General features: G+C 45.4%; 2 protein-coding genes across 4 annotated transcripts in view; both read right to left on the bottom strand.

The window, feature by feature from the left end:
- The window catches only part of ADRB2 (adrenoceptor beta 2), a 103864-nt gene extending 98428 nt beyond the window's left edge, over positions 1 to 5436 (bottom strand). For both annotated transcript variants that reach the window (XM_042454205.1, XM_042454206.1), the window contains exon 1: positions 4057 to 5436. In XM_042454205.1, coding sequence (XP_042310139.1) covers positions 4057 to 5248 — 1192 coding nt within the window. In that variant the 5' untranslated portion in view covers positions 5249 to 5436. The remainder of the gene's footprint in view (positions 1 to 4056) is intronic.
- Positions 1 to 15520, bottom strand: part of AFAP1L1 (actin filament associated protein 1 like 1) — a 902653-nt gene that overhangs the window by 654998 nt on the left and 232135 nt on the right. The gene's annotated exons all lie outside the window — the stretch shown is intronic.

The following is a 15520-nucleotide window of genomic DNA, read 5'->3' as shown; positions in this document are numbered from 1 at the left end:
CACATGCAGCCCCAGATCTTTTTTTTTCTCCCTGGCCCCAACCCCTTTCACACTCAATCTGAGCCCTTCCAGAAAAATTACAGAAAATATTTTTGCTTCTGGAAATGTCCAGGGACCCACTTTTGCTTTAAAAATGTATCTCCTTTGCAGGTTACTCCCACAAGCCCAAAAGGGAGAGTTACAAATCCAGCTAGATCAATCTTGATTTATGGGGACTTCTGCTGTTTTCTTTTTTTCTACAGTTCTCTCACACTAGTATGGCTCACATTAGGTCTCCAGAGCTTCCCTTCCATTCTCCAGTTTAGAGGATGGACATAACACTAGACCACAGTTAATCAAAACTCAACTAGAAAGCCTCCACTTTCCTCTTCAGGGCCAGGCTAGAGGCAAATGGACACAAGCCAAAGGCTTGTTCCTGTCACAGTAAATCATGATAATATCTGAAAGTGGTAGTCACTGAACTAACACCACTGAAAGCATTAGAAGGGATGAATCTATACTGTGGTCTAAAGAGGATGCCAGAATGGATACATTGGCAAAAAAGCCATTTCCTCTTTTCAGTCCTCCACAGAGTTTACAGAGAACCGAGCACTCCAAGGAGCTTAAAATAGCTCTTAACCCTAGAAAGGTTGGGTATTCAGTAAGCCAAATATTGAGCGGAGAGACAATAATAATGATGGTGATTATGAGGACAGGCAGAAAAATTGGAATGGAAAATGTGTCCCTGTATATCCTGCTGTGTTAGTCTTTGGCACTTCCCCCATTTCCTTGTCACTCAGTTCTGAAAATAAATAAAGGCAACGGAGCTGGGGGAAATGAACTCTACATTGCAAAAATAATCAATGAACACTAGGGTCATCTGAACGTTTGTTTTGCATTGTGCTATGACTGAAAATCCTTACTTCAGAACTTACCCCCCCCCCCAGCAACCATGCAAGGGAGGCAGTGCTTGCCTTCTCCCACATACATCTTGCTCCATTATCCACTCTTTTCCTGCACCTGTTGACTCATGTCTAGATATCATCTTCCCCTTTCACAGTATGGAGAACTGGAAACTCACATAAAGCCCACCATAAGAAAAGAAAAGTGACTGTCAGAAAATCTATGAAATAAACTAATCAGTCAGATGACAAGCAAATAATGACTGGGCAGGGCTGGGTCCAATATTTCAGTTTTGCTAAGAAACAGTTTTTCCTCCATGGACCAAATAATAATAAGCAAATGGGATTTTGAAAGACTGGAGTAACCTCACTCACTAAACTCTGACAGAGGCAGTTCTCTGGAGCTTTTCTCTTCTGATCTGGTCAGCCAAAACATATATAATTTAAGAAATATCCTTTCGCCCCATGCTCCCCCATCCCTTCAGCCAGGACTAGAAATTCCACAGAAAATATAGTCTGCTTACTGAATCCCTACTGAAGGGCGTACAGAAATGTGGATTCCTTTGAAATGCACACTTTATGAATCACCAACTTTGTTGCAACAAGTCTACCTCATTGGGAAAAAAAAGTGCAGCTCTTCTTTTCATCTCTTTTCTTTCTTTCCCTTCCCCTCCCATGACAAAAAGGGGAGCTAAACTTTGACTACCAGGTGAGGGAGCTCTGTGCCAAGGGGAGGGATCGTAAACAAGCTGCTTTCAAACATGCGCTTGCAAATGACAGAGTGCTGCATCCAAGGTGCAATCAGGTGTGTGGGGAGAAGAAGAGGGCACCCACAACTATATGACTGACTGGTTATGCTCCCTAGTCCTGTCAAAGTGCATGTGGGCACCCCACCCCATCCCACCACACACACACACACACACACACACACACAAGATTGGATAGCCTCATAGAGATCATTCTACATCCCCCTTCAGCTACCTACAGCTCCTTGATAAGGCTTAGCTCCAACAGTGGAAGCAAAGGGTTTTTAGAGTGTTTCAAGAATTAATGAATTTCTGCAGTTTCCTAATAGTTCCAGCAACATTCTGTTCTGAGATGTTTAGTTAAGTTTAAGCAAAAGTGGCAAAACATACACCTACTCAGATCACAGAACTACTTTCACAGAGTGGCAGCAAGACTGTTCAATGGCACAATGCTTTCACATCTTCAGTAATTGAGGCAAATTTCTTGAAAAGCGACGACACCTGATTACTTTTACACACTCTCACACAATACATGGCAGACAAATGTCATACAGGCCCAGCAGTGCTCCCAAAGAAGAGTGGAAAAATGGCAACTGACTGGACAGAGGCAAAAAGGAGATAGCTGGGGAGGGGTAAGTGTTAAAGGGGAATGGCTATACTACCCAGTGAACCCAAAATGCTAAGGAAAACATAAGGTCTTTATATAGCCTAAACACCTCCAGGCAGGGACAAGATGCACACTATGTACTAATTTAACCATATGATACAAATGACCCAGATCGATCCCATTTTTATTCCAGAATTCATTGCCTCCAGGCTCCTGTGGACCTCAATTTAGCAAAATAGAAGAAGTGGTATTTCTGTGGTGAGAGGGGACCATTTACCTTTGTCATTATAGTTTAAGTAATGTTATGCCTTTAAAACCACTTCTTAAACTTAAGTGGTTAGCCAAAGTACCTTAAATGGGAACTGCTTGCAAGCTACTTTCTGATCCAAGACCAGCAAAGCATTGTTCAGAGCAACCATTAATTTTACCCTTATGTCATGTTTCAACTCAGTCACAAAAGGGCAAGGGAAGGCATTGGTGCAGCAGGTGAGTGAACTAAATTGCCATCATAATCAAATATTATTTTATAGTGTAGCACAAACTGGATTTTTTTTAAAAAAAACCCTCTTCACTCCACCTAGATCTCAATAAATCATCATCTGCATTACAGTATAGCAGCAAAAAGTTTTGGTTCATGATTTTACAATAAGGACCCACAGGAGTTCCCTGCCATTTAAGATTGTGCCTTTTATCTGTCAAGAGTCTATATAAGAAATAATGATCCTGACTGCAGGAAACCCATGATTATTAATGCTGGGATAATTTAATGAACACTAGGGCCTAAATATGCAAAAAGGCACCATATCCCATCTGGTCTTGGAAACTAAGCAGAACCAGCCTGGTTTGTACTTGGATGAAAGACCACCAACATATATCAGATGCTGTAGGCTATATTCCAGAGGAAGGAACTGACAAAACCACTTCTGAGTATTCCTTGCCTAGAAAAACCTTAGGAAATTCATGGGGTCGTCAAAAGTCAACAGGCAACTTGAAAACACACCATCTAATAAACAGACAGAGACGGTGGATTGGTTTCATTACAAAACACCTCTCCGCTTGGCAGCTACATAAGCAATGAGGATTTGAATATTGCCAATTAACATCCAAATTTCATACTGGGATTGCAGGCAGGCAGAAAATAAATTTTTAAAAAAACTGAAATTAAGAGGTGCTAAAAAAAATATGTCTGTTGTACTAATATCAGCAATGGCTGATGAGGACTTCAGAGGTTCCACTTAAACTGATTCCCACACAAGGTACAGAACTTGACACATTCAAATAACTCAGTCACTAGGGACATTTTTTTAAAAAGTAAACACTTGACTTTACAGCATTCCTAAAAAGTGAAAAACCAAGCCTAATGTCTCCACCTGAAAGGAATTCTTAGAGCTCTCATCTTCCAATGAGAGAGTGAGTCATCAATAGCACCAAATTCCTTCTCAAGTGCAGGGCCTTTTGGAACAGCTCAGCTCTGTTCCTACATCTGTGAGGTAGATGGGTATGGTGACACTACATCACAACCAAGAAGTTCCTTTGTGGGTTGGCCCCAACAGTACCTTAACTCCTGGTGGAAGAAGAAGCTCTAATTAGGATAGATTCAAATCCAATCATACCCTTCCTAAAATAGTGGTATATAATACACCACCATGGTGTCATCTCCCACATTTGGAGCCAACCTTTGCTTGGCTGAAGTTGTCCATGCAGCTACTCTATTTCCCCATTTTATGTGCCATGAATAAGAACAACCGTGGTCACGCTAAGAGGGAGTCATCTGGGCTACATGCCATCCCCTGCAAATTAATGCTACCATGCAACACAGTACCTTTGCAATGCAAAAACTCTTCCCCAGTAGGGGGGCATCCTTCTTCACACAGCAATTCACAGGCCTTTTCTCGTCCCACATGATAGCCATTGTGATCCCCATTGAAGTCACTTTTCCCATTGCTATTGGAATATCCATTGACGTACATTTTCAGAGCAGACCTCCGGAAGCAGAGGATCTCCTGGAAAGCATACCTGAAGTCTGGGCTCCGGCAGTAAATTAAGGGGTTGAAGGCTGAATTGACATATCCCAGCCAGTTCAAGAGAACATAGAGGAATTTGGGGATCACGTTTTCATTGATGGCATGCACAAAGTGGACAATGAAGAATGGAAGCCAACACAAGGTGAAGGTGCCCATGATAATGCCCAGGGTTTTGAGAGCTTTGTGTTCCTTCAAGCAAAACTTGGAGGCCCTCCTGAGACCTGCTCTGCCCACATTTTGTTCCTGTTGGGAGCTCTGCTGGTGGAAGCGGCCCTCACACTTGTCTATCTTCTTAAGCTGCTGCTGGGCGACCTGGAAGACCCTGGCATAGACAAACACCATGACCACCAGTGGCAGGTAGAAGGAGATGATGGAAGAAATGATGGCGTACTCGCCGTTGATGAAGAAGTCACAGCAGCTCTCATTGCCGTAGCACTCCTTGGCCTCCAAGGTGTCGGCTTTGTACCAGTCCATCTGGATGGGCAAGAAGGAGGTCAGGATGGAGATGACCCAGACCAACAAGATGACCACCCTGGCTTTATTCTTGGTCAAGTGGCTCTGGTACTTGAACGGGGAAGTTATGGCGAAGTAGCGGTCCACGGCGATGACACAGAGGGTCTCAATGCTGGCCGTGACGCAGAGGACGTCAATGGAGGTCCAGATGTTGCACCAGGAGTTGCCAAAGCTCCAGGTGCGCTGGATGATGTGGCTGGCGCCAAAGGGGATCACCCCGAGGCCCATCAGGAGGTCGGCGCAGGCCAAGGAGGTGATGAAATAGTTGGTGACCGTTTGGAGCCGCTGGAACTTGGCGATGGCAGTGATGACCAGGACGTTGCCAAAGACGATGGCCAGCACAATCAGGGACATCAGGATGCCCATGCCCACCACCCAGCTCTCCTCCAAGGCCCTGCTGTCGCTGCTGCTCTGGTTGGCCTCCAAAGCTAAGGGCTGCAGCAGGAGGGAGCTGGCTGGGGAGGTGGCCCTTTCCATAGCGGCCTAGGGAAGACCCCCGACGGCGCCTACAGCAGGCTAAACTGGGCAGGCTCAGCTCCCCTCTCCTCTGGGAGGCTGGGAGGGAAGGCAGGCAGGCAGGCAGGCACTCCCTGGACGGGGCGGCTGCTCCTCCTCTGCCTCATGCAGCCTGCAGCTGGGTCTGCACCCCTCCAGTCCGAAGAGCCGCCAAGGAAATTCTCCGGAGCCTCTAATGTTTGGGAGAGTTTATAGGAACTCCGGATTGTGACGTCAAAGGCCCCCTGGCCAATGGGCTGCTTTCAGCCAGACACACAGCGCCTTCCAAGCGGCCCTCGCGGAGGACGGCTCCCGCAGCGCTGCTCCTGGCCCGACGGCAGCCCGGCAGGAAGGCAGGCAGCCCCTGGTCCCCCAGAGGAGAAGAAGAGGAATAAGAAGACGAAGAGGGCATTCGGGGGGACAGGGAGGACAGGACTAAAGGAAAGCTCATAGAAATAGAAGAGCAGGCTTCTGAGTCCGGGAGACCGGATTATTCTCCTCACTGCAAAGGAGGACCAGTCCGGGGAAATGGGAGGAGCTGACCAAAGGGAAGCACTCAGAGAAAGGACCAGTATTCCTGCTTCTGAGTCAGGAGCTCAAAATGGAGGACCTTCTGGACAGAAGGTGGAAAGGTAGGCTCTCTGTCCCTGGGAAAAGGAGGACCTCCCTGGTCACCCGGATGAGAAGAGGGCAAGAGAAGAGGACATTCGGGGGAACTGGAGGACAGGAGCAAAGGAAAGCGGCTAAAAATATATGCATAGGAATAGAAATGCCTGCTTCTGAGTCCGGGAGAGCGGACACTGCAAAGGAGGACCAGGCGCTGCAAAATGGAGGGCAGTCCGGGAAAATTGGGGACCTGACCAAAGAAAAGCTTTTAAAAAAAACACTCGTAGAAATGTCAGTTTCTCAAAATGGAGGACGTTTTGGAATTCCTCCTGAACGGGACGTACTAAAATAAAGGACAATACTTGCCCATAGAGATTCATTGGAGATTGCTTGCCCATAGAGAATCATGGGGATTACTTGCCCATAGGGAAACATAGTCCTTACATGCCCATACGTCCCCTCCTGAACAGAAAGTTGGAATGTAGGACGTGTCCAGGAAAAGGAGGACCTCTAGCCACCCTGTTCTTAGCCCTCCTCAAAAGGGAGGGCCCTTTTGGAAGGCCTCCTGGACCCAAGATAGAAATGTAGGACGTATCCTCAAAAAGGATGAGGACAAGGCACTGCAAAAGAAAAAAAACAAGGTCATGACCAAAGAAAAGAACAAAACGCTAAGATAAAGAGAAATTCATTTCATAAGGCTTATTTACAGCTATATTACACATATTGTATTTTATTGTGCATGTTGCTGTGTGCCTTCAAGTCACTTCCTACTTATGGTGACCCTATCATGAGGTTTTCTTGGCAAGTTTCTTTAGAGGGGCATTTCCATTGCCCTCCTCGGAGGCTGAGAGAGTGTGACTCACCCAAGGTCACCCAGAGGGTTTACATGGCCAAGGCATGGTCCAATGCTCAAACCACTACACCACACTGCTTTACATACACTACATTTTATTATGTACTCACACAGACTGAAGATGACTTCCCAGAGGACGTTCTCTGTTGCCGCTCCAAAAATCTGGAATGACCTGCCAGATGAGATCCGCCATATAACATCGGTGGAGGCCTTTAAGAAGGCAATAAAGACGGATCTCTTCCAGCAGGTCTTCCCAAACTGATCTCCTCAGAATTTTCACTCTCCATTTGTTTAACTATACCCACTGGACTTTGATCTCAGTCTATTTTATTAACCATTTTATTGGGAATTGGTTTTAATGGTATTTTATGGTGGGAGGGAGATTGGGGAACTAGGATCTAATATGTCCTGTTATGCTTTTATCTATTGATACTCATGTTTGATTTTATTGTTCTTGTTTACTGTTACCGCCTCCATCCAATACAGGGAGAAGCGGGATACAAATAATAATAATAATAACAACAGTTATTATTATTATCATCATCATCATCATCATTCCTAATTTGTTGGACAGCTGCTTAATAGGGATGCAGTCAAGCTGGACAGCTTGCATTGAGCAGGGAGATGTTGCTGATGGCCCATAGGGCTTCTTCTAACTCTATGAGTCCAGATGGGCCCTTTAGCACATCCTGGCAACATGCTAGGGTTGCCTCAGGGTGCCGTTTCCGGACGCCCCACAACCCTAGCACGTCACCAGGACGTCATTGCTGCGTGGCGCCGTATACACGGTGCGTGTAGCGATGATGTCACTGCTGTGCAGCACCCAGATGGAGCCACACAGGAGCAATGTGGTCACGCTGCCGCCACCTATTTGTAGGGGTGCAAAAAGGAGTCATGTTTTAGCACTCCTTTTTCTTTAGTGTAGCCACACTGCGCAATTTGGTTGCTGCGGCGTGGCTATGGGAGAAAAAGAGGCGGCTCCTGGCCACCTCTTTCTGGCACTCTGTACCGCACCTATAAAAAGGTAGAACAAGAAGGGTGCTGAGGGAGAGATGGAGTTTGACTGACTTCAGGCTTGATTCAGAGTAGCAATATGGACACACAGCAGGTGTGAAATTCTCTCAGGATTGCTCAGCTACACTTTCCTGTCTTTAAACATTCCCAGTTGAATAAGAATAGAGATATAGGTTTTATGTAGCTGCATAATTAATGGTTATTCTTTAAAGGCTGGTCTGTTCCCTTTTAATTTTCCATCTTGTAGTGGCAGTAGCAGTGGTAGAGCCAGTATGGTGTAGTAATTTGAGCGTTGGACTATGGCCCTGGAGACCATGCTTTGATTCCTCGCTCAGCCATGGAAAGCCACTGGATGACCTTGGGCGAATCACACACTCACAGCTCCAGAAAATCCTGTGAAAGGATTGCTTTAGTGTCGTTATAACTTGGAGATGACTTGAAGGCACACAACAACAAAGTGGCATTTCATTCAAATGTGACTAGGTCACAAAAAAAACCCAACTTTTCTGTTTTTTATATGTAAAAATATGTAGTGTTGTACAGTGGGCTCTTAGTATCCACTGGGATTTGGTTTCAAGACTCCCCATGGATACCAAAATCTGTGGATGTTCAAGTCCCATTAAAACAATGGCATGCTAAAATGGTGGGTTTTATAAATTTATAAATTTATATTTTTAAAAAAATATTTTCAAACCATGAATGATTGAATCTGTGGATAAAGAATCCATGGATACAGAGGGCTGACTCTTGTTTCAGAGAAACAAGTCATGCCAGACAAATCTAATCTTTTTCTTTGATAAAATTACCAGCTTGGTAGATCTTGATTTCAGTAAGGCCTTTGGCAAGGTTTCCCATGACATTCTTGCAAACAAGCTTGTAAAATGTGGGCTTGACAAGGTAACTGTTACATGGATTTGTAACTGGTTGCCCGGCCGAACCCAAAGGGTGCTCAACAATGGCTCCTTTTCATCCTGGAGAGAAGTGACCAGTGGGGTCCCACAGGGCTCTGTCCTGGGGCCAGTGCTATTCAACATCTTTATCAATGACCTGGATGACAGAATTAGGAGCATACTTATCAAATTTGCAGATGACACCAAATTAGGAGGAATAGCTAATACTCCAGAGGACAGGATCAAAATTCAAAATGACCTGAATAGACTAGAAAGCTGGGCCAAAGCTAACAAAATGAAATTCAACACGGAGAATTGTAAGGTACTGCATTTAGGGCAGAAAAATGAAATGCACAGATATAGGATGGGGGACACCTGGCTGAATGAGACTACATGTGAAAGGGATCTAGGAGTTCAAGTAGACAGCAAGTTGAACATGAGTGAACAATGTGATGCGGCAGCTAAAAAGGCCAATGCAATTTTAGGCTGCATCAATAAAAGTATAGTGTCTAGATCAGGGGTAGACAACCTACGGCCCGTGGGCCGGATCCGGCCCACCAAGGCCTTCCCACCGGCCCCTGCGCAGTCCTGCCGCCGATTGCCACCGATCGCCCCGTTTTTCCACCGCTCCGGGCGCCATTTTCTTTTTCAAAATGGCAGCCAAAGTCTCGCGTGATCTCAGGATGGCAAAGGTCACGCGAGACTTCGTCGCCATTTTGAAAAACAATATGGCAGCGCCCATCTAGGAGGCCCGGTGCAGCCCCTGGAGCACTCCAACAGGGCTGCAGGGGCTGCAGCAGGCCTGCAGCAGGCTCCACCTCGCCCTCCACCCTCCTCCTCCTCCTCCCTAAGAGCAGGGGAAGGAGGAGAGGCAGAAGGAGTGCAGAGCCAGGGAGAAAGGGAGCCAAGGAGCCACAGCCACAGTGAGGCAAGAGAGGTTGGTTCATTGGGGCAGGGGGTTAGCTGAAGCTACACCAACTACTTGTGGCTTTCTGGGTTGAGCCAGTACATGCTTCCTGCCTTTAATTTTGAATTGCATTTTAGTAATTTCCATGCCTGTAACATTATTATTATTATTATTATTATTATTATTTATTTATTTATTTGCCCTTGGTGTACTTTCTGCAAAATTCCCTCTCAATGAGAAAGAGGAGGAGGAGGATGAGAAAGAGGAAGAGGAGGAGTGTGACTTTCCAAAGTGCATTTCTGTGTATTTTTGGTGCATTTATTGCTGAAAGGTCTGCTGTAACAATGATAGTAGTGGTGATTATGATGATGATGATGATGCTTCAGTGGAAGCTCTGCCCCCGGAGGGTGGAAGCTCCACCCCTGGCATGTGGCTCCGCCCCTGTAAGGTGGAAGCTCCACCCTGGCATGCGGCTCCGCCCCTGGAGGGTGGAAGTTCCACCCCCAGCATGTGGCTCCGCCCCTGGGGGTTGGAAGCTCCACCCCTGGCATGTGGCTCCGCCCCCAGAGGGTGGAAGCTCCACCCCCGGCTTTGGCCCCCCAGTTGTCTGAGGGACAGCAACCTGGCCCCCGGCTCAAAAAGGTTGCCTACCCCTGGTCTAGATCAAGAGAAGCAATAGTGCCACCAGGGACATAGCCAGGATTTTAGGAGGGGGGGTCCAGACTAAGTGCCACCATTATATTGGGGCTTGGGTGCAGCGGCGTGGCAGCTCGCACCATTCATTTTTCTAACGGAATGGGGGGGGTCTGGACCCCAAGAACCCCCCCCCTTGGCTACATCCCTGGCGCCACTGTATTCTGCTTTGGTCAGGCCCCACCTGGAATATTGTGTCCAGTTCTGGGCGCCACAATTCAGAAAGGACATTGAGAAACTGGAGCTTGTCCAAAGGAGGGCAACTAAAATGGTGAAGGGTCTGGAAATCATGCCCTATGAGGAATGACTTAGGGAGCTGGGGATGTTTAGCCTGGAGAAAAGAAGGTTAAGAGGTGATATGATAGCCCTGTTTAAATATTTGAAGGGATGTCATATTGAAGAGGGAGCAAGCTTGTTTTCTGCTGCTCCAAAGAACAGGACCCGGAACAATGGATGCAAGCTACAAGAAAAGAGATTCCACCTGAACATTAGGAGGAACTTCCTGACAGTACGGGCTGTTCGACAATGGAATGCACTCCCTCGGAGGGTGATGGAGTCTCCTTCTTTGGAGGTCTTTAAACAGAGGCTGGATGGCCATCTGTCAGGGATGCTTTGATTTGGATTTCCTGCATGGCAGGGGCTTGGACTGGATGGCCCTTGTGGTCTCGTCCAACTCTATGATTCTATGTAACACAACATTTATGTAAAAAGGAAATATAATAGGCCACACCTTATATTAAATTTGAAACCTTTGTAATTTATCATATTTTTCCAAAACTCAACATGACAGACTGGGATGTAAATCATCTCAGGCGGGCTACGTCACAAGCGGCGCGACACGTCTGGACGCTGTGCGTCCAGTACGTAAAGATGGCGGCGCCCATGTAGAAGGAGCGCCGCCATCTTGTACGGACGGAGTCCGTACTAGGCCCAGGGGCGTCTATAAGAGACGCCCCTTTTTTAAAATGGGACGTCCAGAGGACATCCCAAATGCCGGTGCAGAAAGCACCTCAGTTTCTGCATACGTATGTAACAGAAATGTACCATATTGCATAAAAGTTACCATGATATCTGGCTTTATGTTTTCAAAGAATGCACTTTATGAAGTAAGTTTTTCTAAAAGTGCTATGAAAAAGAGTTAGCCTTTCTTTTATGAAATGGACAAACATTTTGACTTTTCCAATTTTATACAGTGATCACTCTTGCTGCTAGGCAACTAAAACTGATCAGATCCTTATATGATAGAGACTCATAGGCATCTTTAAATAGAGGCAAGATATCTATAGCGGGCAACAATGTTTTGGTTAATGGGTTTCTCCCATTTTGGTGAATATCTTGCACCAGAACTGAAATGTCAAGGGGCAAGACCACCAAATATGCATATAGGTCCCCCTAAAAGCCCTGTTTCATCATTGCTAGGAGACATGAAATGCAAATATGATATTTGAGTAGTATGTAATGTAACTGGAACATACTCTTTCACAGTGTATTAAGGATCTCCTTAATTTGAAAACTGGAAAAAAGTGAAGCACCCTTTGTAGTACAGTACACTTATATGATAAGGCTTCATTAAAAACACACTTCAGCACAAGTAACAGAAAATTTTATTTTGCCTCACTTGCATTTGGGATATCTTCTCTGAATTTCATATAGTTGTCCTGCAAACAGGTTATTAAATGCAGATAAGGTGTAGGAAAGAATACAATAAATAATGTGTCACCTTACTGCAGGAAGAAGTACAGAGCCAGTTCAAATTGCTGAATGCTGGGAGGACAATATTATATGAATTAAGCAGGAGGCTTGTACACAGAAAGTATCATAAGAACAGCAGATTTAGACTCAGAAGAAAGAGAAGTGTAGATATCAACAACCTAAGTTATATGAACGACATCATACTACTAGCAGAAAACACAATAGACTTGAATAATTACTAAAGAAGGTTGAACTCAAAGAAGAAAGTGCAAAGGCAGGCTTGCTACTGAACTGAACATAAAGAAAACAAAAATAATAACTATGGAGGATCTATATAAATTCCACCTTGACAATGAGGCTAAACAGATAGGTCAAAAGGACAGGTATTGGGGTGGAGTGGGGGCATGATGACTATATGCTGCATGCTCCGATTCTGCCCCCAAGCTGCCGTTACACCACCACCCTGACCAGATGGCAGGCAGAATTGTGGTGCTCCAGCAGCACAGCAACTACATGCCAAATGCCATAGTGGCAAGAGTGCCCCTTTCCTGGGCCAAAAAGAAGCCGCATTTTGCAGCTTCTTTTTGGTCCAGAAAAACGCCAGATCAGGGCCGTGGCATGCAATTGCCATGGCCCCGATCCAGTGCTCAAAGTTTGTTTAGGCCCATAGACAAAATCAAAATAGTTAAAGAGTTCCCTTACCTTGGATGAAACACTGATCAGAACAGAGACTGCAGTCAAGAAATAAGAAGACTAGGAATGGGAAGTACAGTGATGAAAGAACTAGACCGAATCCTAAGGTGTAAAAATATAGAAATGAGCGCTAACATTAGAATCATCCAAGCCATTGTATTCTCCATCACCATGTATGGATGTAAGAGCTGCATAGTGAAAAAAGTGGACAGAAGGAAATTTGAGATGTGGTGCTGGAGAAGAGTACTGAAGATACTGTGGATGGCCATGAAGACAAATAAATCCTAGAACAGATCAAGCCTGAACTCTCCCTGGAAACCAAGATGACCTTACTGGCAACATCATGACAAGGCACGAGTCATTAGAGAAGACAGTAATGCTAGGGAAGGTAGAAGGATGCAGGGAAAGAGGAAAACTGCATGCCAGATAGCTTGACTCAATCAGGGATGTCAGGGGCCTGAATCTGCAGGACCTAAGCAGAGCAGTGTAGGACAGGTCTTGGAGATGTCTCATCCACAGGGTCACCATGAGTCAGGGCCAATTCAAAAGCACTTAACACATACACACACACAAAGAGATTCAAAAGCAAGAGTTACAGCTATTACATAGTGTAAATCACAATAATTCTAAAAGCCTTTTTATCTAGGTTGCATTAATATTGGTACACATTTTTAAAAACATCTATTATAAACATTATTAGGACCATGCACAAATATAACACATGCAGAACTAGACACAACAGTCTGCATTTTCATCTGCTTTAATGCGCTATGACATGCTCGTATCTGTGGAGATGCTGGGTAAGGTGTTGGAAATTAAAGTCCAATTAAATCATTAAAATTTTACAAGCGATATATAATGTTTGGAAGCTAAGGAAGATCAGTAAACCACCCTGTGGCTTCTCTGAATTATAGTTATTTGCAAGTTTGATAATATATCACAGGTCAGTGTACATTCACCCTGCGAGAACAGTAGTGTAATATATAATATCTCACATAGTCCCGAGGCAGAACCAGGTGTAGTGCAGTTTTGATTGTTATCTCATACCACATTGTCGTATTCTGTAATCCTGTGCCCACAGAACTGGGAATAAATGTCAGTAAACACAGTGGGGCATATGCTTGAGTAAACATGCATTGAATCACACTATTAAAAGTTACATTAAAGCAAGTGTTGGTATGCTATTAGCTTATATAGGAATATACAAAGCTGACTTGTCCTGATGGAATTGTGTGGCTTTCCTGATTTTGTTGGACTGCAAGTCCCAAGAGCCCAGTGGTATGACATCTGGTAGGCTGTAGGCTGTACAACATCTGGTAGGCTGTAGGATTCCCAAATTGCTCTGGCTGGTATTTTTCACTAAAAGCAGCCCTCTATGGTCCCTCAAGTAGAGAAAGTCTTTCATTTTAATCCTTCAAATCAGGGACAGAAATCATGTGGCCTTCCTGATGTTTTGGAGCTACAGTTCCCAGGAGTCCCCAGACAGCATAGCCAATGGTGAGGAATATTGATAGTTGCAGTCCAACCATGTCCAGGGTCACAAATGTTAGATGCAGAACATAAGCAGTTTGTACCAGCCTCCTCCCAGGCAGCAGCCAAGCCCTGAGGGGCTGTTTTTCTGGACATTAAGGGATTCTGAATGGGTAAAGAGATGAGTAGGTACCTGTAACCTTTCTATAATTTGCAAGAGAAAGAAAGGAGCAGAGCAGTGGTGAGACTGTTGTTCTTCTGCCACTCCCTGGCCCCAGAGCTGCCCTCAATTCCCCTCATTACCTCTGCACTCCATAGAAACACCAGACAGCTGTTTACATATGTGTCCTGCTGTGTTGCCTACCGCTGGTGCTGCTGGTGCAGATCACTCCCCCTGTGGTTAGCATTCGCTCTGTGGTCAGAAATTAGACACCCAGCATTAATCACATAGCCAAACATTTCATTGTGACCTGAGAGGGAGCGACTCGCACTAGTGGTGGTGGCACCAGATGACACAGTGAGACATGTGTGTAGACCGCTGACCAATTTTGCCATGGGGGTTCTGGGTTTTCCTGCAAAATCCAGGTGGATTATTTCAACCAATTTGAGGCTGTTATGCCACAGAAGTGGTGTAGAACTGGTCCTATGTTGTGAAAACAGTCTGCACTTGAAGTCACCATGAGGACTGAGAGAAACTGCTTCATTTAGCTGATTAGACATATCCAAAATCTGTATCTTTCTGTCTCAACTTCAGGGGGACAAGAGGCTATACCTCCTGCATGGTTGCCTCAACCTCTTCTCAACAGTAGTGGCTGCATTCAAATTTGGCAGCACCATGAGTAATAGTGGTTTGGAACTAGGGTTGCCATAAGTCAAGACCTCCAAACCGGGACAAATGTAGGACAACATTTTCAAATGTAGGACACTTTTTAAAAAAAAATGGAGGACACACTAAAAAACCCTGAGCTATAAAAGAGTCAGGGCTTGGGTTCTGGTCCCCACAGCACACTCCAGCTCCCAGAATTCCACTGCCTTGAGTCAGAAAAGAGTTAAAGCATTGCCAGCCAAACTGGGTTATTTCTCCAATGTGGATGCAGCATGATGGTGCCACTCCCATCCCTCCCTCCCTCCTGGGCTCCCTTTTGCCTGGTGCCTCCCCCTCAGCTCCCCTCCCCCATGGCCCCCACGAGTCCTGGCTTCCCTCTTGTTGGTAAATGCAGGCCTGGCCAAGGAGGGAGTTGGGCACACAACAACAACAACAGCAGCAGAGGCAGAAGGGAGGAGGAGGAGAAAAAAGAAAGGAATGAGAAAGAAGGAAAGGAGGAGAAAGAAGAATAGGAAAAAAGGTAAAAAGAGGAGGAGGAGGGGGGGGAAAGAGGAAGAGGAGAAGAAAATAATAGGAGGAGGAGGAGAAAGAAGAAGAGAAAGTGGGGAAA

The sequence above is a fragment of the Sceloporus undulatus genome, chromosome 2, assembly GCF_019175285.1.
Source record: "Sceloporus undulatus isolate JIND9_A2432 ecotype Alabama chromosome 2, SceUnd_v1.1, whole genome shotgun sequence".
Classification (NCBI taxonomy): domain Eukaryota; kingdom Metazoa; phylum Chordata; class Lepidosauria; order Squamata; family Phrynosomatidae; genus Sceloporus; species Sceloporus undulatus.
This window is presented reverse-complemented; position numbering and strand designations above follow the sequence as displayed.